The sequence below is a fragment of the Leopardus geoffroyi genome, chromosome B2 (genome assembly GCF_018350155.1).
Source record: "Leopardus geoffroyi isolate Oge1 chromosome B2, O.geoffroyi_Oge1_pat1.0, whole genome shotgun sequence".
In the NCBI taxonomy this organism is placed as follows: domain Eukaryota; kingdom Metazoa; phylum Chordata; class Mammalia; order Carnivora; family Felidae; genus Leopardus; species Leopardus geoffroyi.
Window position 1 is genome coordinate 53,057,371 of NC_059332.1, and position 27,796 is coordinate 53,085,166.

The following is a 27,796-nucleotide window of genomic DNA, read 5'->3' on the forward strand; positions in this document are numbered from 1 at the left end:
ACTCCAGAAGAAAACTCTCAAGAAAATAGTGACATCAGTTTGGAATGTCTTATTCTTGATATATCATTATTTCTGGATCTATGTTTATACATTCTCTGCTTAATAAACCAATTTATAGTTTGTCAGGAATGAGATTTAAACTCATGGATTTATAACCCTCATTTTCCCGTGCTTGCTAGTATCATTTGCCAAATCATTTTAAAAAATATTTTTGAAGGATTCTTTTTGTTTGCCCCACCAGCACCACCATCACCCAGGACAACATTCATTTAAGTTCAAAACAAGGAAATGTCAGAAGGCATTTCCCTACCATCTCCACTTGACAGATGAGACATAACTGATGGGATTACTTTTTATATGCAGGAGTACAGCAGGAAAGACAGATACAGAAGGTGTAATTTCTTCAACACATGCCATCTATTACTATAAAAATGTAAATAGTGTGGTTTCAGACACTATAACTCAAAATTTAATTTGAGCAGTAACTCCTCTTAAATGTAATACTTTTGTAAATTCAGTAATGAGAAAAAATGGACTAGAGCTGTTCCTGACAATTCTGGGTGAAAATGCTCTAACCAGCTATGAACAGCATTGTAGCCTGGGTACTATAACCCTGTCTCATTCACAGACTCTTTGCACCAACCCCATATATCTCAGCCTCAGTAGCACAAAGGAAATCTTGATCTGCTTGAAGAAGTAAGACAGTTTTAATAAATCACCATCTTATAATAATAAACACAGGAAATCTCTGGAAAATTGAACATCTAGTGTTTTTTCTTTTTTTTTTTTTTTTTTTCCTACCCAATACCCTGTTTTGGCTGCACTACTAAAATGGTCTGACACCACGCTTAAAAAAACTTAAGTCCAGAAGCCTTAAAACTAATTTGGTCTGGTGTATAATTTCCTGTACTTCCTTGTTTGGCATTGCCTTTGTGTTCTAAGGACTTTTGTGCTGCCCTGTATTGGATGGAACACACATGCTTAAGAGTGACCAAATCAAGTAACATATGACCCCTACTCTTTTACTACAAATGCAGGCAGGACATTTTAATCATAACCCATTAATGTGTATAAATATTAATTTTTAAATTACAAAACAAATCCAATCTACCCAATGGATTTGTGGGTTTTAGACTGGAAAACCAATGTTTCAGACAGAGAAACCAGTAATTTTATTTAATAACATTTCCCAGTTTCCTAAGATAAACTTAACAAATACACATTAGTTATTCTTTGTTCAGGTCAATGCCTTTGTGACCACGCTCCTGGTCTTCCCAAGTCAAAACAATCATGTTCCCAACATCACTCTGAAGTAGGGGCAAGAAGTCTCAAAGCTCCCAGTATATAATTTTCTTTCCATTCAACTGTGCTACCTCTCATAGATCATGCCTCTGGGTTTGATAATAACACTGTCAACATTGTTATTTTCCATACATGGAAGAAGTCACTTTTAAAATACTAAATTTAATTGTACTCATTCTATACTGACAAACAGAGCTTCCCTTCTTCTTTATATTTCTTTCTAGAGGGCACCTCTGCCCACGGTGGATAGCGACACTGATGAGAAGAGGGTAAGCCTGAGTTGTTTGAGGGAGATCATCTTGCTGGCAATAAGGGCTGTAGCAAAAAGGGTCTTACTACTCTGACAAGGAATTCCATCATTGTTAAAGTTGTATGATCATATACAATGATTTAGCCATCACATGGATCAGAAGATCTATTTTTTAGTCAACAGTACAGAACACAGAACTTTAAAAAGTTAGAGCGACCAATGGCCAACTGCTTAATGTGTTCTGGTTACCAAGTTCCATTTTATTGTAACTAATTTACAGATATTCACTTGATTTTAAAACCTCTAAGTTTTAATTGTTTTTAGTAATTACATTCTTATTAATTCTACAATTGCCTTATTATGTCAATATCATGACTACTGTTAGTAAATATGCATTATTCAATTTTTAAGCTCAACAAAGAACTCAGTGAAGTTTTTAATAAACATAATAAAAGTAATGAATAGGACAATGAACAATTGGAAAATATACAAGGCATAAGACGGATAAAAAAAATACTTTGCCAGGGGAGCCTGAGTGGCTCAGTTAAGCATCCAACTCTCGATTTTGGCTCTGGTCATGATCTCGCAGTTCATGGGTTTGAGTCTCACATGAGGCTTTGTGCTGATGGTGTGAAGCCTGCTTGGGATGCTCTCTCTCCCCCCCTTCGCTGCCCCTCCCCCACTCACACTGTTTCTCTCTCTCAAAATAAATTAACATTTTAAAAAATACTTAGCCAACTCATACGTGAGTTAAAAGTCAGGTCTCAGATTTTCTATCATTCCATTAGAAAATGTATATGTCATTATATCTAGGCAGTAGATACAATAATGTCACTAAAAGCTTAGGAAACCTGCAACCTGAAGGCTTGAGGGAAAATAACTATTTTGAGGTTACTAAGAAATACATTTCTTACTATATATTGTAAGCTGAATTCAATATAAAATTCACTAGCCTTAACTAAGAGTAGTGTTATAATTTATAATCGGTCTCACATCCCAGCAGGGCATGAAGGTAGGAAGTTGTATTAGTTTTCTCGAATTATTGGCATGAACCAGCTTTCACGTTAGTATTTCAAAAATTACTTGATTTATGCAGTTAAATAGGGAAACATGAATGTGAATACCTAAAACAAAACCATAACATATCAACCTTTTTAATTACAGATGGATGTTGTCTAAAACCTTTATAAAATGTATAAAATGAACAGCATTCTTCAAAGAATTTTTACATATTAATAATGAATGTCTAAAATTCATAGAAGTTGTAAAACATTCTCTTCTAAATTATAATTACAATCAGTGTATAATTTTATAAGTTATTTAACATAAATTAATTTGGGCAAAAATGTTTAAAGTAAAATAAAATTTGTTATAAAATATGCTTTCTATTGACAAGTATACAGTATGTGAAAATATAAATTTATGGTCCTTTATCAAATGTGGAAGAAGTGAAACACTAGCATACATATCTCAATGTGTATGTTTTCAAATATAAAACTTATTTATTGCTTAATGTGATTTTTTGAATGTAATATAAACTTCAGCATTCATATTTATCTAATTTCCCTATTACATATTTTTTTTTACACCTGTAAAACTTTCAAAAAAATTAACCAGGTATTTTATTACTTTTTTATTTATTTATTTATTTGTTTAGCTTTTAGAGAGGGAGAGAGAGTACGGGCACTTGGGGGAAAGGCAGAGAGAGAGAGAGAGAGTGAGAATTCAAGCAGGCTCCACAATGGCAGCACAGAGCCTGACCACTGGGCTTGAACCCACCAACTGTGAGATCATGACTTGAGCAGAAACCAAGAGTTGGATGCTCAAATGACTGAGCCACCCAGGCTCCCATCAGGCATTTTAGATCAGAATGTGTGTGTGTGTTTGTGTGTGTGTGTGTGTGCGTGTGCGTGTGTGTGCATACAAATTTGGATAAAGATACTTCGCTTTTCTTTTTAAAAATTAACTAGAAAGCATAATTCTTCATAAACATATTAACAAAGTATGTATTTTATATCTACTTAAAAATGAATGGTGTAATATTTTCATTTTCAATGCTCATTTTATAAGGATCATCAATTTTTCAAAGGAAATTTAGTTCATTGACATACTCTGCTTCTCTTAAAGTGGATTGCATTTAAGTGGCTTGGTCAGGAGACACACCAATGGAATGAGTTTACACTGAAATAAGATTGACAATGTTTATCAATAAACTGATCATCAGAATATTGCAGAAAAGACCGTTAATAAGTTAGGCTCACATCTTTCTTGTGCCAAAATGTACCCATATTCAGCATTTATGCAATTATATGATGTGCAGACCTTTCAGCTGTCAATGCATATAGACAGTTCCACAAGACTAGATTTTAAGATTAGTTTAACCAAATACAAAAAAATTATTTTAATATAATCAAGCAGCTTTGAACAACTGTTCCTTTCTTTCAAAGGAAAACTTAGAGGAAAATACGCTAAATGCAATACATTCAATATTAGTGAATAAAAAATGATAAAGTGTTTTAACATTTTGTTATAGTTCTTTTTATAAATCTACAAACAAAATAAAACCCAATTTGTTAGTCAACATGCAATTGATCCTATTAAGTGATCATAAAAGCAGTAAATTCTGAGAATAAATCTTTGAGCATAATTATAGTTTTTGGTCTCATGAGGAAAGACATTCAAATATATTGAATTATACCTTCAGCATGAAAAAAAGAAGAAAATCTGACCAGTAGAACTGGTGACATTATTGCTCTTAACTACAGGTTTACTTTTGCTTTGGATACAGTAATGAAAAACTCTATCTTAGCTGCAAAGTAAGTTGGTATTGAATGCTAAATAATATGAACAATGTTAGCAACTCATATTTGTTCCAATTTTATTGCAAACTATTACCTTAAACCAGTTCAAAAAGAAAAAAAAACAGTAATGTCCACTATTATAACTCAAACACCCATTTTCATATTTCCATGTTTGTTTCTGAGACAAAAGGTGTTTTAAAATTTTGTGAATATGCTTTAGGCAATTTTCTTGCCTTATGTGAGACCCACAGTGATAATTTAAGTGTGAATACTTTTAAAACACTTTAAAATTTTTCACTTCAGGTTAGTCACTGCTTAAAAACATAGAAAATGATTAAGCAAAACAAAAGAAAACAATACAAAACAAGTCGGTAAACCCTGCCCCCCCCAAGGGGAGAAATACGAATTTACACCATCACTATTTGTAAAGCTATAGTAATACCTGCTGTTATACAAGCAACACTTGTAGAGGATATAAATCAAATTCACCACCGTTATGTAGAGAGATCCTAGTATAGTACTCAGAATACATTTGATTATTCTTACTTAAAAGGAAAAAAAATTAACTGCAAACCTAGAGAAACATCTTAATACAGTAACTTAAAATAATGCAGGATGTTTCCTCATAACAAAGAGCAACAAAAATCTAACTGCGACTTTTCATTTCTAGAGTACATTGACATTTGCTTTTTATAAAAAGAAAAGAAAAGGACTTCCTACTCTCTCTCAAAAGGAGGCAGGCATTACCTAAACAGTTCAACACATTGAACTGAATCATGTGTACCTGCCAGGCATGCCCACTAGGTTACAAGAGACGATCTAGAAAGGTATTAGTCTAGAAGTTACAGACTCTGCTGAGCAGGTCTGGACATGGAAGGCAGGGCTTCTAGGTCTACAGAAATCATATCCTCCACAGTGAAGACAGCGATTCCTGCATTTGTGTGGGCTCACCACCTTCACATGGATGGTGGGGATTTGGGGGGTATAAAGGCAAACTGCAAACTCTAACTTTTATGTTTTGTTTTCTGGCGTTTTCTTTTTCCTTCCATCCCCATCTTTGGGCAGGATGTGATTCTCCCCTCCCGTGGCCTCATCTTTCATCTTGGTGCATGTTTAGAAATTGGGATGTAGGAAAAAGCTGGCTTCGCTCCAGGGAAGAGGTGGTTCTGAAGGCAAAGGCCTAGGACTCCTGTTTCACCAGCTTCTACTTCATTTCTGTCTCTCTCCTTCATCTCTTATGCTGTCTGAGCAAAAACCCTCTCCTTCAAATGCCAACCTGAATCCCATTTGAGGCACACAAATTTATAAAGGGGTTGGGTAAGATTGAGGTCATTATTAGCAGCCCTGATAATGCTAAAATATCTTTGTTTGTTTTTGTTTTGTTTTTTTAATTTAGGAGCTTCAGAATGCAGAGACTTTTTTTTTAAATCAACTATATTTATTCTTTAGTTTTTAGTAAGAAAGAGTGTGAAGCTAGATTAATTACTGTATAATTTTTAAAAACCTAAGTGTCAAAAATATAAAAACCGCTCCAATGAGATTTCTTCTCCCACTCCTCTAGTGCTCCTCTAGAAGGCCACTCTCCAATCAAGAGGTGACATCTTTGAAAATGGATGGCTTTTTAATTGCCTCAACTCATTATTAATGGAAAATTAATGCCGTAACATTTATAAGACTTGGTTATGAAAGGCACACCATTTTTGCCTGCCTCTTGCAACACTCCCCTTTGCAACTCTAAGCCACCATTGAGGAAATTCAAACTAACCCACTCAGAGAGACCACCTACAGAGGTTCTGAGAACACACAGAGAAAGAGGTGCCCAGCCAGGCCCCAAATGAGCCAGCAGCCAATCCCTGCTATTCCAGCTGGGACCACCATCTATGCAAAACCCCTAGCCAGAGCTGCCCAACTGAGCCATGTCAAAATTCTTGATCCATAGAAACCATAAGCAAAAACAAAGGCTGTTAAGGTTTCAGGAGGCTAAATTTGAGTATTTGTTATGCAGATAATCAAAAGGACCAGAATTCATTTTACTAGCTTTCAAGGACTCAGGCAATCGCAGATATGTGGATCTGTGAAAACACTTGTGAACACACAGGTGTATACACATATGGGATATCTGGTACATGTTATACACTCAGTGGAAAATCGCTAGACTTATTGAAACAATCTGAAGAGGTTGTGGTTCATGCCATTAAATGCCAGGAAAAAATGAGCTAGAAAATCTGATATGCTAGTTTTGTTTTGTTTTGTTATTATTTTCTTGAAGAGCTAATGTACTTTACCATGTGAATACAGCTTTCATAGCACAATCTTATCCCCATTTACTTTTTTTCTTCCAATTTTTTAAATTCTAGTTAGTTAACACACAATGCAATATTGGTTTCAGGCATTGAATTCAGTGATTCATCAATTACATACAATATCCAGTGCTCACACTAACAAGTGCCCTCCTTAATACTCATCACCCATCTAGCCACATGCAGAAGAATGAAAGTGGACCCCTTCCTTACACCAAAAATAAATTCAAAATGGATGAAAGACCTAAATGTGAGACAGGAAACCATCAAAATCCTAGAAGAGAACACAAGCAGCAACCTCTTTGACCTTGGCTGCAGCAATTTCTTACTAGACACACCCCAAGAGACAAGGGAAACAAAAGCAAAAGTGAACTACTGGGACTTCATAAAAATATAAAAGCTTCTGCACAGCAAAGGAAACAATTGACAAAACTAAAAAGCGCCCGTTTACTTTTTTGTTATTTTTTTAATGTTTATTTTTGAGACACACACACACACACACACACACACACACACACACACACACACAGCATGAGTAGGGAAGGGGAAGAGAGAGAGGGAGACACAGTATCTGAAGCAGGCTCCAGGCTCTGAGCTGTCAGCACAGAGCCAGAAGCACGGCTCTGACTCACAGACCTCAAGATCATGACCTGAGCCAAAGTTGGGCACTTAACTGACTGAGCCACCCAGGCGCCCCTACTTTTTTGTTAATTTTTCAAGAAAGGGAGCACAAGCATCTTAAGCAGGCTCCATACTGAGTACGGAGCCCGACACGGGGCTCAATCCCACAGCCCTGGGATCATAACCTGAGCCAAAATCAAGAGCCAGACACTCAGCTGCCTGAACCAACCAGGTGCCCTCCCTTTTTAATGTTTATTTATTTGACAGAAAGAGACAGGAGCAGAGAGAGAGAGGCAGAGAGAATCCCAAGCAGGCTTTGTGCTGTCAGTGTGGAGCCCAACACGGGGCTCAATCCCACCAACCTTGAGATCATGATCTGAGCCAAAATCAAGAGGGAGATGCTTACCCTACTAAACCACCCAGGTACCCACCAAAGATTCCCTTTTTTAACCTTTTGTTTTTAATATTTGGAGAGAGAGTAAAAGGCACCCATTTCTTTTTAAATAACTATCAGAGCTCATTTACTGAAAACCTGCATGTCTATTTCTTCTCTGAGATCAACCATTGAACAAATATTAACCAATTATTATTTGACACGTAAGAAATTCAACATGCTCAAATAAGTTGAACAACAAGAAAAAAGAAAGAAAGCCTAGTACAGTTAGAAGCTATTGTTAAACAAACAAAAAAACGACCTTTAAACTTCCTTAATATAAACCTTTTTAAAAGGAAGTCGCATTAGTGTGTGTACCACAACTACAAATTCAGGAGCTAAGGAAAGGAAATGAAGACATCACCAATGACTAGTCTGATGATCCAAACTGGCAGGTGCTTGATGCTGACTGTGATAACTGACCAGACACATCTCTACTGTAGAAATGACATGTGGAAGGCCTCAAAGTACCAAGAAGGACAGCAGTTAAGGACAAGTCAGTTAATCTTAGCGTGTAGTAGCAACAAAGAGTATCTTAAAAAGAGAGTGAGCACACTCAGGCCACCTCCACTGAAGAGTTAAATGTTCGTCCTTTAGTTCACGCTCTCCCACCTATCTGGGTACTGGGACTTCTGTAATCACGAAATGGAACTGCTGTCTCGGTAAATTTATCCTCCATTTTCTGCGGAGACAGCAGAGGCCAAATCATTAGAGGTATAACGGATGGGACTTGCACTGCAACACTTCCCAGATGATGAAATTAACCTGTCAGTTAACTGTGCCTCATAAGCAAAATACTTGGGGGGGCGGTGTGTGCGCACATGTGCTCTCTCAACCTCTCTCTCTCTCTCTCTCTCTCTCTCTGACACACACACACACACACTCACTCACTCATCATCTATGCTAAAATACCCTCTTCCAAGCTTCTTCTCCACACACCCATCCTTTCAACAAGGGCAGAGCAAGGAAGAGAAGCAGAACACTCAGAAGCAGAATCTACAGCGTCCTGCATCTCACCAACATAAATCTGAACCTGAAACTTCAATCCAGTTAACTGTCTTCATTACTAATAAAGAATTCCATCATACACTAAAAGGAGGGCAGGGGAAAGTTTATGCATTCCTTGTTGCTCACATTGCGCTTAGGTTATACTTATAAGTGTTTAACGAATTTGTAAGTAATTGTTACAGTATTTTGAGGATTTTTTCCTACTTTTACAGAGAAAATCTCTGTCCATGTCATGACTTGGCACCCACCCTTTCCAACTGTTAAAAAACGAATTTGAAAGGGAGCATTTGCTGATACATTGCATATGATCTACATAAACATACGGTGTTGTGGACGTTCAATGTATTCTTATTTTTCCGTAAGTGATGTTCACTTTCATCACTCATGTGAATGAAAACATTTAAAACCAAATAGCTAAATAAGATGAATATAAAACACTAGTTTATTTTGAAATTATTGTCTTTATCATGATTTAAATAACTTACTACTAAGAGCCACATTCCAAAGTTGCAGTAAGCCTATCTATTTTTATAAACATGTTTTCTTTCTTCATTCCATAGAAGTGAGGGGCTATCTGGATTCTTTTCAAATGTTCTTATATTATATGTCACTCTAAGGAAGTCTTTTTTTCCAGATAAGTTGTAAAGAACATGTTGACTTTTGTGTTTTTTTTTTTCTTTTAATGGCAGGTATTTTATCATCTCTGGCCATTTAGATGATAGGTGTGGGATCCTGTTTTATATGGCACCCTGCTACTGTGGAACTTTTCTTTTAGCTGCCTTAGAAAGCCGTTGCCAAACACAACAGTGGGCAGCAACTGTAAAAACGCTTTAAAACGCTAAAAAAAGAATAAGTGAACAAGCAGCAATCTAAACATAAACTAGACGACTATTCCCATGACCTATATTTAAGGAAAAGAAAAAGAAAATGCAGAGAATTAATAGAACACCGATTTACAGCCACACTCCCAGTCTTTAGAAGTACAAATCACTTCACACAAATACCTGTAAGCAGTTGCACTAAAACTGTTCCGTCCCATCTCAGATGTTATTTTAAGTTACAGGAGTCTAATGTCATGACAGTTTCTTCAAAAGTCAGTGGTTACAAGATAAAATGTCCAAAGAGAAATTAGCATTATGAATTCGTTCTGATTTCCAGCTTTTCATTAGCATGACAATGCAATGCAATCGGCAGAATTACATGAGAAGACAATCACTGACTACAACAATAAAAACTGCTCTGCACAGGCCATCTCAGTGAAATCTAAAACACAAGCACAACTATGGAAAATCGAATTGAAAAAATGGGATATTCTCGCAATCACCCTTTGAAAAGACCTCGGTAGGTTGATAGGTCATCTAGAAAATGACTGGCATAACTTTGGAAGACTCAATCCGATAGTTTATTTGATTCAGACATGCTTCTTTTTTACAGATGTTTAACAATTTGAAACACTTTGTCATGCACGTGCCCATATAGAATTAAAAGTGAAAAACACAGGACATATATTTAGTATTTGAATAAGTATCTTCAATTATTCAGATCGGACCTGTCCGCTGCAGTATTTAAACACATACTTTCTAAGAAAAACTCTTTTTATCAAAAAGAAGGAAGTTAACTGTGTGGAGACCAGGGGTCAGTCAATGCATCTGTTAGACAATCACTCAGGTAAGCCTGCTGAGAACTGGTCAGAGCCAGGTGCTCTGGACTCTGGGCACTCATATGCAGGAATCCACTCATGGGCCTTACTGCCCTAAGTGCTCCCATGCTATTGGCAGCATTGCTGGGATTTCCAAGGTCCAAAGAGGTGAAGTCACTTACTCAAGCTCAAGGCAGAATGCGGACAGCAACACAGTCCCAGAGGTACTTCGGCCTCACCACAGCTGTCCTCAAGAGCCACAATGGGAATTTCATCATTTATTCAATAATACTTTGAGCCTAGGAAGTGTTCATTCAATCTCAATAGGTTAAGTCACGAATTTACCAAGCCTAGAATAAATCATCTTATTTTATGGCCCCATCACACATCTACTTACATTATGAGACCAAAAAGCAGTTTTTCATTACTGCATACAGAGGGACAGCCTTCCCTTTTGCTCTGACCATCTTTTCTCTAAGCTGGCTAAACAAGAAGGATGGTCCTGTAGAAGCGTTCTAGCCTCATTTTTCTAAATGTCACTTAGATTAGTTTCAAGAGTAATCTATCAAACAATTTCCAGAGTTGTGTAATAATAGGATGTGACAATTGGTGACAATTTGCATCACTTCAGTAAAGAAGAGTATTTTGTAAGCAGCCTTACGAAATCATTGGAAAATAAAAAAATCTTGAAGTGAAACATTATCTTAGTAAATTATCTCTAGTAAAATAATATCTTAGTAAAATATTATATCTGAAATACTACTGTGATTGGTCATGAATTAATATTCACAAGAACTCTCCTTTTTTCTGACATTACCCTGAAGTTATACCTGTCTTTCTAGTTTTTCTTCAACAGTCATCAAATTTGTGAAATGAACACTAACTGACTCAAACAGAGGCAATTTCATGAAGACTTAAATATGATACAAGGGGCTCACATTCCCTTAAAATTAATGACAGCTCATAAAATAATGGTGAGCAATTTTACAAAATGGCATTGTCAAGGAAATAGGTCTAGTCTCCTAAAGCTCTTTGTGCCTTCCTAAGGAAATTACCTGTGGTCTTCATTACATAGAACCAAATACATGAACAAAAGAGTCAGCCGTCCATACCAAAAAATTCAAAGTGACATGTTATTATTATTTCAGGCTGTTTGATTCTTTATTCATTTCACAATAACTACTTACTAGGCACTAAGCAGTGGGGGAAGAGTGACAGACAAGGTCACTACCTCTGTAACTCTTACAGTCTAGGAAGCAGATAATTAAAAAATGTTTGCCGAAATGAGCTATTAACATAAGGCAGGATGGTCAGTAGGGAGTTTGATTTCAACCCAAGTGAGTCTGAGGTAATGACTGCACATCTAGATGAAGCTTATCAGAGAAGGTAGGACCAAAAGTACAGATCTGTTATCCTTTTATTTATTTTTTAATGTTTATTTTTGAGAGAGAGACAGACAGAGCATGAGCAGGGCAGGGGCAGGGGCAGGTAGAGAGAGAGACACAGAATCCGGAGCAGGCTTCAGGCTCTGAGCTGTGAGCACAGAGCCTGAGGCGGGGCTCTAACACAGGAAAGGTGAAATCATGACCTGAGCAGAAGATGGATGCTCAAATGATGGAGCCACCCAGGGACCCCTAGATTTGTCACCCTTTTAAAGTGACTGTTAATGTTGGAAGGACAGGCCAAAGAAGAGAGCACAGGCAAGGAAATTACTGAAGGTAGAATGTTAAGGGAACTTTAAACTTACATGATGTCAAGGATGACAGAAAAAGAGCAGTTGGGCAAGTAACTGAATGAGGATTACAGAGAATAACAACCAAGGGAATGAGATGAGAAGATAATCAGTGAACTTAAGTGCCAGGGAGAGATTGAAGGATCCCAGGAATGAGCACAGGTATTAGATAGGAAACGGAGAGGGATTGGTTTAATGGCTACTAATCATGTTTCAAAGACCAGAGCCAAATCTCAGAAGGGATGATTGTTGTCACATGACTGTCAAATCTGGGTAGGCTTTATCTTAAGAGAAGATTGAGATGACTCCCTTTGTCTTGCTATGATAGATAGATTTCTCTAGCAAATTTAAGTGCTAAAAAAAAAAAAGTGACGAGTATGTATCTACATTTCTAATAGGAGATTTTATCTTTAAGGTATCAGGCAACTCATCAATACTTCATTCTAAGAGATAAGAAAGTGAAAGCACCTAAAGATATTCAGATAATTTATGAAGTCAGTAAGTAGTTAATGGACAGCAGGCTCCTAAATTGCTATTTAAGAACCTTATCTACTCATCATATTGGACCATTATACTCAGGTAGGCTTGGGATGGAGTTCCCAGTAACTTTTTAGGACTTAATGGATAGAAGATGTTTCATCAGAGGGATTTTTCCTTAATCGTGTCTCAGTGCATGGGCTAATATTTTGGGAAAAAAAAACATAGTAAATTAGTAATTATATCAGGTTAATATTACAATTTACAGTATTTGCTAAATCTTGGCAAAGTTGAATTAAAGATTCAATTAAGGAATTATGGATTTACATACCTGTGGTACCCATCTGGAGGACACAAAGCTGGTCACTTCTATTACAGACAAGCCAGTTTGGGAAAGTTGATTGATAAATTCAATTTTTATGTCTGTAGGAACTATAACCTATGAAAGCATTAAAAATTATCTTATAAGTATTTTGCATAGTGTCTATTGAAGCATAAATAGAAAATTACTTCCTAACAGAAGCAAATCATATTTAAGATGCATAAATTCAAGTAGCAATTGAGGACAAACACAATCATATAATATATGAAACCCATCTAAGTCTTTAGAATCTTAATAAATATTTTGATTTAGCATTTGGAATAACTATGTTAAACTAGTATCAAACTACCTTTTCATTCTGCAATCCATCCCTGGGTCCAACTTCTACTATTTTAACATACTCAGGGAGTCCAGATAACTGGGATGTTTCCTGAAATGGAAAATACAAGGCAAGACAAATAGGTAACAGTTAGGTCATCAAACCTGCTTATTTGAAAAATCAAACAATTACACTTTGTATAGAAAGTTCTCACCCCAGAAAGCTAAATTCAACACAGTGCTATAATCCAAATATCAAGTTTGTATTATCAGCAACATGAGATCATTTTTTTCTTCTAGCTCAGTAATATCCAGTCATTAGATGAAAACTGCAAAGATTAATTTCTAAAATATAACTGTGGAAAAGGTAATATACTTAGGACTTATAGAGCAAATTTGTTGAGTGACTCTCTGTGTGTTGATAAAATTTACTATTGTTAGAATTCATTACAAAAGCGTTTCTTTGTATTAACATACTTCTACCAAGCACAGTCTTAAAGATGTCACACTCCATACCTTGAACTTGAGGAATGTGGTTGTGGTTCTCTGGCCTATGCCCAGAAAAGCTGAGACTAGACAAAAAGGTATGCTGCTTATTTATTTTCTGTGTCATACAGCACAACCAGCACCTAAACATAGCTCCCAAAGTACAGAGCCACTCCAGTAGGGTCTAAACCCTCAATATTCCACTGGGTACACCTAGTTGTAACCCAGTGTAATACTGTTCCACCTTTTGCCCAAATCTGAAATGGCAGAAGGTCTAGACTCTAGAACCTCTGGCCCAAACCAAGTACTATGGACACATATTTAAAAAGACACTAGTTTATGGGGCACCTGGGTGGTTCAGTCAATTAAGTATCTGGCTCTTGATCTCTGCTCAGGCCATGATCTCACAGTTCATGAGATGGAGCCCCACATCGGGCTCTGTGCTGACAATGCAGTGCAGAGCCTGCTTGGGATTCTCTCTCTCCCTTGCTCTCTCCCTCCCCTGTTCACACGTTCTGTTTCTCTCAAAATAAATACACTTTAAAAATAAATTTAAAAAAATAAAAAGACAGTTTAAAACAAGAAAAATAGGAACTGCCTTTCTCAATGTCATATCACAGTTAAAATGATAATAATTCCCTAGAATCTCTAAGCTATGTTAAGTGTGGGCAACTACCATCAATTTCTTCAATAGATAGCTGATAGAATCCATCAAAATCAGCAGGACCTGTACTTCAGAGTTGTTTTTGTCTTGCCTTTCAATAGGGATGATGGATGTGGGCCAACCAATATGTATTGTCTCACTCTGTCCTTGTAGCAATCATCGACATATACTGGTCAAGTGGTCTGGATGCAGAACCCAGTTTGTTTTCTGACACAGAAAATTGCTCGTTGGCCCTTTTAGGGCCATAGCCAATATGTTCTCTTATTGGCATTGTGTGCTAACTCAGCAAAAGAACCCAGAAAATCCCTGCTACAATGTTTACATACCACCCTCAACATTTCCATTAAACTGGGCAATTTAATGAGCAAAAATTAACTAAAAAGGAAAAGAATTCTCCTCTCTACATCCTCTGAGCAGGTTGTAAGGGAAGCATGGGGCTCCTCATCTTTAAGCTCAGTTTTGGAAGGCAACCATGAAACCAAGTCTCATTTACATTGGCCATAATTTCAAGGCAATAAATGACAAGGATGGCATGGAAAAGTGGAATAACAGAAGCTCATTCTTTTTTGTTACCTTCAGTCCTTAAACAGCAGAAATAAAAAACAAACAAAACCGACCAATCTTAAGCCATGTTTTTTCATTCCTGCTTTTTCCTGAACCTGCACCTTCAACAGCAATTAGCTTGGAGTATATATACATGGATGAAGAGTACTTCTTTATTCAACAGCAATGTTTTAACAACCACAAGAAACACAGTCTTTTTTAAGGTGGTAACAACATGCCAAATGCAATTAAAAAACTTAAAACAGTCCTTTACAACACTGTGTAGCTAACAGAAGCAACAATCTGAAAAAACTGAAGTAGGAACCTCTACCAAGTACAGCCATTTCAGTGTTAGGTAGAAGCTAGATATGAGCAGTGGAGAGAATGCCCTGAGGCAGAGTCCCAATTCCTTGAAGAGGAATGATAGAGACAGGAGCTGGAGCCAAGGATGTTGACAAATAAACTACACATTTAAAGCTGGGGAGCACAACATCCTGATCTGATGGCTTCTAAGACCTCAGGAGTGACAGACCAAAGAGCCACAGGTACAAACTTGTCCTCTCCTCATCCAGCTCTGCCCCAGTAGAACCTCCACACTCATTATAATGCATTTGCACTGCACGTATACAGCCCTGCCTGACAAATGATATGATGATTCCACAAACCTCATAGGGTTAAAAATTCCCCCTCCAAATGGCTAGAAACAGCCTCCATTAGAGATCATCCCACTGTACCTCACAGCACTCCCCTAGCCCAGAGAGCCCCCATAATATCCAATCCAATAACAACCTGAGGGCTGGTTCCACCTCCTGGAACCTGCCTGCTCTCCCACCTTAGGAATGTGTTTTCCTTTAATAAAACTGCTTTGTGCTGGCTACTTTCCTTCTAGCTGCCTTTATTTGAGCATGAGCACGGATCCCCTTGTAAATCTTCTCATGGGGAATCCAAGACTGAGACCTCCATTCCTATAAGGCAGACTTTCTCTATCCCATAACAAAAGCAGAATATCAGCTCACTTGATATTAGATTTCTTCTTGAATATAATATTGTTTTGTGTAAGCATGGATATGTATTCCCTCTATCAGTGAATCTGAGAAATCTGAACAAAATTAAAATGTGTTCTCCTTGTTAACAGCAAAATAAATTAAATAAACAAACAAATAAATAAATAAAACTCATTAACACTTGAATATGTATGATGTGAGAGCCCTCTCTCGATGATCTTTAGCCCTTTTCTAGTCATTACTATCTCTGTATTGATTTCTGTAAGGAGCTTCGGCTACACATAAACAATGTCTACTGGACAAACTCACCTAAGTGCTGTCCAAGTATATAGAAGTGATTCATGACTGATCTCATTATTTTCCCCACCTCATGCCTCTCTTCAGACATTCTCCCACCACATGCTATTCTTCACCTTCTTTCTTACCACTTATATCTAAGTGGCCCATTTATTAACTGTTTTATTTTGGCATATACCCAGCACCCAGAACAATGCATAACACTTAGACTGTGCTCAGTAATTACTTGTTGATTATGCTGGTGAATCTCTTCTGTCACTGGCTTCATTAAAATTGTCATTTTTTTTTCTCATCCAATCTGTTGCTATAGCTTCCTAGGTAGTGTTTCTCATCTTGTTTTTCCATGACTAAAATCTTTCAGCATCCAGCAGTCACCTTCAGAGCAATCCATCAGTCTAAGGTAAAATGATTTATGACAAGCCTCTCATCTTCTACCACTGTCTCTACTTCATGCATCCTCTGATTTTAGCCAGGGCAAAATCCTGTCTTCCACCCTTTCATGTCTGTATACGTGAGGTTTCTGCTGCTTAGAAATACCTTCCATCTGTGAAAAACATTTTCCACCAAATCCATTTCTCTTCTATATGGACGAAGGAATGGACTACATTTCTGCCCTATGTAACAGTTATATCTGAACAAATTCCAATCAATTGGATGAAATATCCAATGTATATCCCTCCATGCTCCTTGCCTTTCAGCAAGCTTGATGCAGAGGAGCATGGAAAACTTGAAAACTCAAGACCAAACAAAACCAAAAGTAAATCAACAAAAATAATGAAGTAGCCTGTATCTTTCAATCACTGCTTAAATAACGACTCCATGCCAGTAAGAAGCAATCATTTTATACTTTATATGGACAAAAATAAATTTCAACTCTTTAGACCATTTACATTACAGGTAAATATTTTATAGTTACTAATTGTGAAGGATAGTTAAGGATCTGAAATTTTAGCCTGCTTGTAAGCTATCTAATGAGGCAGCATGGATGCTGGTGGAAGGCACAAGACACCTGGGTCAGAGGAAAAATTTTAAAAAAGCTTACTACTCACAACACTCACAGCAAAAGCAACAGCTAGAGGATTAGCCTTTGTGCTGGTTCCTCAAGCTCCAAATCCTACAGGGAGAAGCAAAGAAGATGAAGTGACACTTGCACAAGCAATGGGTTGCACTACAGGAAAGGAACCCCAAGCACAGTGAACCTGAACCTTTAGTAATAGGCGGTAAGCATGATCTTTTCATGGCTATAGAGGTAAACATGTTTGTTATACTTAACTATGAGCATGCCTACCTTCTGCTCTGCAGGAAGACATTATCTCTATTTTCTAAGACTTTAAGGACACTTAGCCTTTGCTCCAGAAGACTTCTAGCATGTAACGCTGTTCCAAAAAAACAAAAAGGTGTTCCCAATATAAAAATACTTTTTTCGAAAGAGAGAGAGACAGAGAGAGAGAGTGCATGAAAGCGGGGGAGGGGCAGAAGGAGAGGGAGAATCTTGGGCAGACTCCATGCCCAGGGTCCCAGTGGAGAGCCCAATGTGGGGCTCAATTCCACAACCATGAGATCATGATCTGGGCCAAAATCAAGAGTCAGGCACTTGACCAACAGGGCCACCCAAGCACCCCCTTCAATACAAAAATTCTTGAAAAGAGAGGTTGGAATCAAGCAATTGTAACTCTGCTTGTAGACATACAGAAATTTAAGACATGTATGGAGAATTACTTCCCAATAGTAATCACTCTTGATTTTTATACCATCTTGATTTATGGCAAATTTTCCCAATAAGTAAGCCACTCTGTTGGCTTCTGCAGTTATGAACAGAGCCTGGGACCAAACCTGTTCAATTTATCTCATAAGACATTTAATTAAGGCTACTCTCAACAAAACTATAAGTAGTAGGATAAAGCCAGCCAGCAGTATTGACTTCAGCCATGCCCCCTCCTCCTCTGAAGGGTCCTGGACCCAACCAGCTGTATAAATTGTATGCAGTAGAGACTCTGCACCAGAAGCTAAGAGTTGTTTACTTTCTGTCCATTTTATGATGGTGGATATGTTGCCATGCCCACTACTATGATCCATCCAGATAGCAATGATGGTAATCCAGATGATGGAAGTTGATCAGCAACGTGATTCTAGGGGATATTAGAATGTAGGCCTCATGTGATTCAATCAACACAATTCAGAGCACCTAAAGATCTGTCTTTGATTTTTCAGTCTATACATGTCCAAATGGCAAATAAGCTAGTGCACTGACCACACCCCAAAGTCAGTTAAAAAAAAAAAAAAAAAAGGAATATCCTCAAGTTCTTCTGAGTGGGTAGGATGATCACACTCATTTTTAGTTCTGCACAACTGTTACAGAGGTTGTGAAACCACAGCAGCCCTGTGCACATCATCAGGTTTCAGCTTAGCCAAAATATCATCCAACCAGGCCAAGGCCTCTGGAAAAGCACTGTAAATAGAAGGGTGCCACTGAATCAGTAGCTTTGCTTTAGGCAGCAGGGTGGGCAGCAGAGGGCAACTGCTACTTTTTGTGTGTAAAGCTGAGATTGCACTGGGGACAGGCTTACCACTTTCTTGAATATACCATTTCTATTTGATTAGTGAGGCCTATTGAGGTTGTACTACCTTGTTAGTCATTTCCAAAATGAAAATAGGCCATAGAGTCACAATCTCCCATGACTCAGGTGTCCAATTTCAGCAAGAGTTCAATAACAAGGTAATACCTGATTTTCAAAAGATACCTGGTAGCTCTGTCAGGGCAGTGAGAAGTACAAATTCCTAAGCAGCACCTCTAAGTGGATGCTGCCTGTCTTTGGTCAGAAGGATTCAGGGATTCCCAAGCGTATCTTCACTTCACTACATGCAGCTCTTCCTAACTGAGGTGACCCCCTCTGGCACTTATGGGACAGACAACTACAATCCCATCACATATCAACTCTTACTATATGTTCCGATGTGGAATCAACAATACATTGCATTGGCCTCAACAGCCCCACCCAAAAGGTTACTTTGATTCTCTTTTCCCATTGGGAACACTGCCCAAACCTCATCAGTTGAAAACAGGACTCCCACCCATGGGATTGAGTAGGACGCTGACACCTTTAGATGACAGCCAAAAATGTTTGAGTCCTCCCTCTCCCCAAAGTTCCCCAGCATACTCAGATGGATCATCTCCATTAATAATCATCTTTTTCCTTAAAGCAGATGGAGGAAGAAGACTGGAAATGATCAGGGGCACAGAGGGAAAGATTAGTTCCATAGCAGTAAGGCACCTTTACTTTCTATTTTGGGCAGCATAGTAGCTGCTCACCAGCTCAATCAGATGAACTTGCAATGTTTCGAAACCACACAAAGTACTACATTACACATGAAAATCATCATTACTGGGGCACCTGGGTGGCTCAGTCGTTTAAGCATCCTACTTCAGCTCAGGTCATGATCTCATGGTTCATGAGATCGAGCCCCGCGTTGGGCTCTATGCTGACAGCTCAGAGCCTGGAGCCTGCTTCGGATTCTGTGTCTCCCTCTCTCTCTGCACCTCCCCCACTCATGCTTTGTCTGTCTCCCTCTCAAAAATAAATAAACATTAAAAAAATTTAAAACAATCATCATTACTAACACCATGGATTTTAACCTAGGAAACCCCTGCACTCAGCATCCACAACTGCATTGGTTTCCAGCAGGATAATGAGGGGTTTGTTCCCACTGGCTGGCATGGGCTTGACTTGCACATGATCCACATCTCCTAACTCTTTATCTAGTCACAATATATTGGCTAAGGGAGTTTTGCAAAGTGGCAAGGCTAATGATAAAATTTATCTAGAATTCTTTGGCTCCCTTCTCATTCTCCAATATGTTACCTTTCAGCACTATAAACACAATCTGGTTTATGTGTACTAGTCAATGACTGATTCATCTATGGTTCCTTACAGGAACCCCAGCCAAATCTCTCCAAGAGGGCCAAAGTTTCTGTAGAGCAGCCAGGACTCACAGACTCAGAGATCTTTTGCTGTCATCTCCAATTATATCTAAGTTTTCCATGACAGATTGCAGGACAGGCTAAGTTGTAAAAAGGTGCAGTTACTGCTATTCCTCTATCACAATCATTGCTTACCCCATACCCTCAACTCCCAACTGAACCGAAGTTCCTATGATTCACCCAATTTCTTTTCATAACATTGTCCCAATTTATTTCTTCTCTACTCCTAGTAACTGTTGATGAAAAGAGGGAAGAGAATCTTCAGCCCACACAGTGTTTATCTTAGTGCTAGCTGTTACAATGGGTGGACCTGAGACTGTCCACCAGGAAGGAAGTTCCTTCCTGCCCCTAAGAAAGTTAACATAATCAAGGCACCGCTCAACCCTTGAACCTGCTTCCTGGAAACCAGGCTGCAACCATCTTCCCAATTTCTCATCATTAACAAGCAATAAAACAGTAGACCCTATTGTGCTCAATTGACTATAAAATCTGGTCAATTTGTTCATTATTAACTTCCATTTTCTTCCCTCAAATCCCTTTAGTTCATCAGAAAAGTTTTCATTCTTTCTCTTTCAGGAAGTTATGTCTTCCTCTATACTCCATCCTCGTTAACAAACTGTCACAACCTTTGAAGGAGTAAGATTTTACCCTACATACTAGCTCATAAGCAACTCTGTCACAGTTTTATGGGTGCTGGCAGAAGATATTCAACTCTTGAATCTGAGACAAAAAATTTATTATTCACATTAATACCAGTCCGAGCATCAGAGCATCAACATTTTCTTTCACTGGTTCCCTGAGCATGACATGAGCGGTGCTTGGGGGAACCTGAGTATTTCACAGTTGGGCAGTTAGCACGCCTGCCCTTTGCTCTGTTTCCCAAGGTTGTTTGCCAGACAAACACCTTGAAAAGACATTTTCAAAGAAATTTAATCAATGCCTTGCTAATAATACATACAAAAATGCAAGAGACCCATGAAGAATTGCGTCTCAACATTCTTATTACTTCAATTAATACTCAGTTACTATTCTCAACAAAACCTCTTAGTCATTATCTAAGAATCTATTTGTCATCTACTCCAGACTCTTCTGATCTCCTCAAACGCAGTAATTTCATTTCTATTATCCTATAACACTCTGTAGAGACTTATCTTAAAATATATCTAGAAGTACCACTTTGCCCATTTCTAAGCCTATTTTGATTATAAATCTTCAGAGTCATTAGAATGGACACACACTAAACACTCAAATGCTCTTTGTTAAATGAATAAATGAGCTTAAATCTAACCAGAAAAGTAAGTTTGAAATTTCATCTATCCAATACATATTAGCAGCATTATTATAGTTATCAGATATGTGGAAATAAACCAACCAAACAAAAATCTGCACCCATAGTAAGCTCACAGTTTAGTGGCACAGGGAACTGCATGCTACTTTCTGAGAGCAGGGGGAGTGGGGGCACAGCAATTTTTTTTACAGTGAGTATCTAAGAGTTGATAAATGACGTATATGTTCCAAGGAACATATAAGTTTTTTTTTTAAGTCGTCTGCAGAAGTTAGCAACATAGTCTTTAAATAGGTCTATAGTTTGAATTTATTTTTATAGCATTAAAAGGTCTATGTTACTGAGCTCAGTGTATCCTGTTTAATGTGGAGTCATGTATGATACTGGTGAAAACAAAAGATGTATTATCCAGAACAAGGCATTCAAAAAGCCATGTTATATGCTGAATGTATGCCCACATTTGGCATCAGATTTCTAATGGTTCGCTTTCATAGAACAACAACAAAAGGAATACTATCTTGCATTTATATGTTGCTTTATTATTCTAAAGCACTTTTCTATCCACATTTCATCTGTGAAGCTACCCTGTGAGGTAGGCAGAACTGAAAGAGAGATTAAATGACATTCTAAGGTTACCCAACTAAGTTCCCTGGCTCCTTTTCTAGTTTTCTTTAGGATGAGATTAAATATACCACAAACTATTGAGCTTAAGGTTGTGAAATAATGAACCATTCTTTTATGTAGAACATAAATGGGCTGCTTTACTTACATTTTTCAATCTTACATAAAATTAAATGGAAGGCATATTTTGATGAGGGTTTCTCTGAAATCTTAATGGGGTGTGTTCATGTATTTATTTTATATATTTACACATAAAATATATATGGGAGACTTCTATATATACAGTCTATCCTCCTGATGGTGACAGATGATTCCTTATTATTCGCTCTACAAATCCTGCTTTTTTTTCCCCTCTAAGAAAACACCACCATCCACAGGAGAAATTTCCTGACAGATTTTTATATGTTGCACTCACTTCATTTCCTGAGGAGTAATTTTATGTGTAAATAAAGTCTTTATAATATTGACATATCCTGTTTCATAGTCAGTATTCTTCCCACAGAGAACTGCTACACCAGCCAAATCAAATGCTCCCACTACACAGATGAGAAGTATGAATCAGGAAATTGTAAGATTTTCTTTTGAAATTAAATTGAACTTTTTAAGGGAGCGTAAATTAGATGTCCACTTTTACAAAGAATCTATTTTTTTTTCATCCCGTATGAAATATGCACATGGTGCATTTTGTGGTAACATTAAACTCTCCACATTCTGCTATTTGTTATTTCTTAGATATTTCCCTGTTAACCTAACATAGTCAGAAACACATACAGCATTCTCACTGGTAGGATAGGTATCAACAGAAACCTTGGTCCTCTGGAACAATCTAACGACATTTCTCTCTCTGGTGCCTTTCCAGGATGGACTGAATCAACAAAGTTGATATTTGAAACCCTTCTTTCAGAATATCCATGCCCCAGTGCTCACTCAAAGGCGATCTCTGGCAGTTTAAGAAGAATTTAATTTCTAATATGGTACAAGTTTGTAATGTACCATTAAGTCACCTCCAACTTTATGAACAATATATCTTAATTTACAAAATCAAAAGGTAAAAGAAGGTCTCTACTTACCTTTTAATAATTTTTGACAGCCAAAAGGAAAAGGGGAATATATCCAGTACTTTGTTCCCAACTGCATTCAGTCAATGTTTAACAGAGATTAAGAACAAGATCTAAAAATGTAAACACTCTCCTGATGTATGCATGCTAATATTTGTCCTAGGTACTAAACGGAAAATTAATGCTGGGCATCAGTGCAGATATAAAGCATAATTCAACATGAATTCCTTCTTGAAATATGTAAATGTTATGAGCACTTAAATAAAAGTAGTTACAAAAAAGCATAAGAACATTATATAAGATTATCTTCCATAACAGCAGATTGAAATATAGAATGATGAACAATATGAGATCTAAATTTATCAATTATTTTTTTTAATGAGGCTCTTAGCATCTCCATCACTGGAATTCATTTCCCCGTTAAATAAATTCCATTTTTAAATGTGTCTTAAGCAATAAATGTATACATACATACTTAATATTCATTCATGGATTGTTTCAATATAAATCCATAACTGTATTATAAATCCAATTGTGTATGAGGACTGAAAATACAGATTAACACAGATTGTGTGAACAGTTTATGAAACATGGATGGTAATAGAAACAAAAGTGGGATGAAACACATGTAAGGAGAAAAACTGAAGAAATCAAGAAAAATAGTTTTTAATCCAAGAATTCTATAAACTGTCCAATAAAAGCATTAAGATAAATTTCAAAGAATTCAAAAAGAAAAACTTCTATGCATTGAGATAGCATGAGATCTTGTACACATAGTTATGCTTCTTTATTTTTTTTTTATTTTTTTTTAACGTTTATTTATTTTTGAGACACAGAGAGATAGAGCATGAACGGGGGAGGGGCAGAGAGAGAGGGAGACACAGAATCGGAAGCAGGCTCCAGGCTCTGAGCCATCAGCCCAGAGCCCGACGCAGGGCTCGAACTCACGGACTGTGAGATCGTGACCTAAGCCGAAGTCGGATGCTCAACCGACTGAGCCACCCAGGCGCCCCTAGTTATGCTTCTTTAAATGGTTGCTGTTACTAAGGCTATTTAGTTTGAAGAAATGAAATTATTTATTCCTACATTCATGGCAATTTAACAATAAAATAAACTTTATGAAAAATTAGCCAACATCATCTATAGATTTTTATTACTGTTATCATTATTACTGCATTAGAGATTAAGATAGTAATAAAAGTGTTAATTAGAAAACCCAAAAAAAGTTTAACTTGAAATATTTAAAGTATAGAAAGTTACCTTTTCCTTGGTGTCTTTGCCAATATGTATTTTTTAACCACTACAATTGTTTTTGCCTTTTGCAGACACAATAAGCAGCCAGATTGACTGAAAACGTAAACGCGCGCACACACACACACACACAGGAAAAACTCCAACTCCCAGGAAAAATGTGGGCTATGTCATGTAATACACCAAGTTTCATCACAGAAATATTTTTAGGATGTTAATATTCTCAAAACACTGGCTTATAATAGAACATGCAACTAATTATGTTAAGCTAGCCATACAAGCAGGATGACTTTATAGCCACAAAGTTTAAGAAAACTATTGGAATACATTAACTTTTGTCAGAGCTTTAAAGTTCATACACCCAACGTGGTATGGCAGTGCTTTTGCTGAGGAAATCTGGCTTATTTGGCTAAGAAGCCACAATTCATTATTGTAAATAGTTGCTTAAGTTTGGGTTGCCATTATCATTGGCAAAAAGCAATTAAAGTGCTTTAAGTGACTTTTTGGTTTTGCCATGTTTACTGTTTAACAATGGCAAATGATGAAATCACATGAGAGATGTGCCAGGGAGTTTTCAGCTTCGTAATACTCTTTATTAAGTACAATAAGACTAGATACCTGAAGAATCCATTCAAACTTTGAATAAAGTTTTTAGATGTTAATGAAGTCCCTTTGTCAAAATGCTCCTTTAGGTAATATCTATGTTCTGATTGGCAAAAATCAAAATGCCTGAGAAATGCATGGTCATAGACATACACCAAAAATTCTCTGGAAATAACGCACATTAATAATTTGTGGTGTCTCATATCTCATCATATGTGAAGTTTGACATTTGTGAGTGATGAATTGTTGAGTGCTAAAAATCGTTGAATAAGAGACTGATAGAGATACTACCACATGCTAGTGAAATTAGGTGGAATCTCTATCTTTGGAAATTTTGCTTTCCATTATTAATGGACTACAGTGCATGTTTGAGTGTGCTGCTCAGCTATCCCTTTCTGTACGGAGACATTCCCAGAAGCCAAACCTTTGGCAGTTGAGGACACTTCAGTTAGCCTTTTTTCAGGGAATGCCCTCAACTAAGGAGAGCCACCTTACCTACAGTCTCATCTCCTCTCTGTGATCATCCAGAGTGGTTTACACAGGGATTTAATAGCCCAGCCCCTTTGCTGTACAACGGCACTGTGCAAGGCAGTGCCACAGGACCTCATCAGCTCTGAAGACCCCAGTGGGACTCAGACCTTTAGTGTGACATCACAGTTTACTTCTTCCTCTGCCTTGTCCTGCCTGCTCCACTTCCTCACGAGTACTATCAAGGGCACCAACCTTCTGCACACAATTCCTCCTCCAAGAATCTGTTTCTTGAGGAATCAGACCTAAGAAGATTGGAGCCAGAAGTGAAACAAGGAAGTACACTCTAAGATGGGATTGAGGAGATAGAATACTTATTATTTATTTTTCAGTTAGTCCTCCTCCTTGGAAGAAGACGAGACATTAATGGTCCCTGGTAACCTGTAGTAATGCCACTGTTGCAAGTTTCACTGGTTCTACATCAGGATAATCTTTGTCCCCCAGGGGACATTTGGCAATGTCTAGAGACATTTTTGGTGTCACAAGTGCTGGGAACTACTGGCATCTAGTGTGTCGAGATCAGCTATACTGCTAAACATCTTATGATGCACTAGACAGGCCTCCACAACCAAATGTAATCCCACATAAATGAAAAGAGTGTTGAGTGTCAGGCATCCTGATCTGTACAACTGAAGTTATTGAAGGTTAAGGTTGTTCCGTCAATGATGTTAGCTGCTCCAATAAAAAGTCAAGATCCATCTCCTGGATGAGCCAATCTTCAGACCAAAAACCAAATACCTCAGGGAAAAAGAAAAAAAAAAAAGAAAAAAAGAAAGAAAGAAAGAAAACCAGATTCCCATGTGAAACAACCTGTACTACTACAGCAACTATATGAGTCATTTAATTAATTACTCTTCCATGAAACGGAGATCATAAAGGGTTAATATTCAAAATATATCAAGAACTTGTATGGGGTACCTGGGTCGCTCAGTTGGTTAAGCATCAGACCCCGACTCATGTCACAATCTCATGGTTCATGGGTTCGGGTGCCGCTTCCGGCTCTGTGCTGACAGCTCAGATCTTGGAGCCTGCTTTGGATCCTCTGTCTCCCTCTCTCTCTGCCCCTCCCCCACTCATGTACTGTCTCTGTCTCTCTCAAAAATAAACATAAAAAAAAGAACTTGTACAACTCAACACCAAAAATAATAAGATAATCCAATTAAAAATGGGCAGAGGACCTGAATAGACATTATTCCAAAGAAAACATACAAATGGCCACCAGATACATGAGATGATGCTCCATATCACTATCATCAGGAAAATGCAAATCTTAACCATAATGAGGTTAATCACCTTACACCTATCAGAACGGGTAGAATCAAAGAGACAAGAAATAATAATTGATGGTAAGGAAGTGAAGAAGAAGGAACACTCATGTTCTGTTGGTGGGAATATAAATTGGTGTAGCCACTGTGGAAAACAGTACAGGGGTCCTCAAAAAGTTAGAAATACCATATGATCCAGTAATTTACTCAAAGAAAATAAAAACACTAATTCAAAAATATATAAGTATCCCTATGTTTATTACAGCATTATTTACAGTAGCCACAATACTGAAGCAACCTAATCATCCCTCAACAGACAAAGAAGATGTGGATAAAGAAGATGTGGTATACACACACACACACACACACACACACACACACACACACACACACAGAAATATTACCCAGCCATAAACAAGTATGAGATGTTACCATATGCAAAGACATGGGTGGACCTAGAGGGTATTATGCTAAGTGAAATAAGTCAGACAAAGACAAATATATGATTTCACTTACATGTGGAATCTAAAAAACAAAAAGCAGAAACAGACTTATGAATACAGAGAAATAATGGCTGCCAGAGGGCAAGGGGGTGGGAGGATTGGCAACATGGGTGAAGGCAAGTGGGAGGTACAGGCTTCCAACCGTGCAATGAGTAAGTCATAGGGGAAAGTACAACACAGGGAATATAGTCAATGGTACTTTAATAATGTTTATAATGACAGATGGCAACTTCGCTTGTGGTGAGGACAGTATAACATGCTGACTTGTTAAATCAGTAGGTTGTACACTCAAAACTAATGTAACGTGTGTCAACTATACTTCAAATAAAAAATAAAACATTGGCAAAGCAATGAGAAAAAACCAAATGAAATAAAACGGAGATCAAAATAGCTATGAAGAATTTTGGCAAAGCCATGCATACTGCTGCACATATAGTGGTCATTAGACAAATAGGCCCAAACAGTATTTTTTATTCATTCATTTATTCATTCATTCACTCACATGA

At 37.5% G+C, this 27,796-nt stretch overlaps 1 protein-coding gene across 5 annotated transcripts in view; it reads right to left on the bottom strand.

Annotated features, from left to right (window-relative positions):
• HMGCLL1 (3-hydroxymethyl-3-methylglutaryl-CoA lyase like 1) overlaps positions 1-27,796 on the bottom strand; it is a 194,148-nt gene that overhangs the window by 133,980 nt on the left and 32,372 nt on the right. For 4 of the 5 annotated variants that reach the window (XM_045498582.1, XM_045498584.1, XM_045498586.1 and 1 more), the window contains exons 2-3: positions 13,235-13,315; positions 12,895-13,002 (exon numbers count right to left, since the gene is read on the bottom strand). The exons of the other annotated variant lie outside the window; for it this stretch is intronic. In XM_045498582.1, coding sequence (XP_045354538.1) covers positions 12,895-13,002; positions 13,235-13,315 — 189 coding nt within the window. The remainder of the gene's footprint in view (positions 1-12,894; positions 13,003-13,234; positions 13,316-27,796) is intronic. 5 annotated transcript variants of the gene reach the window in all.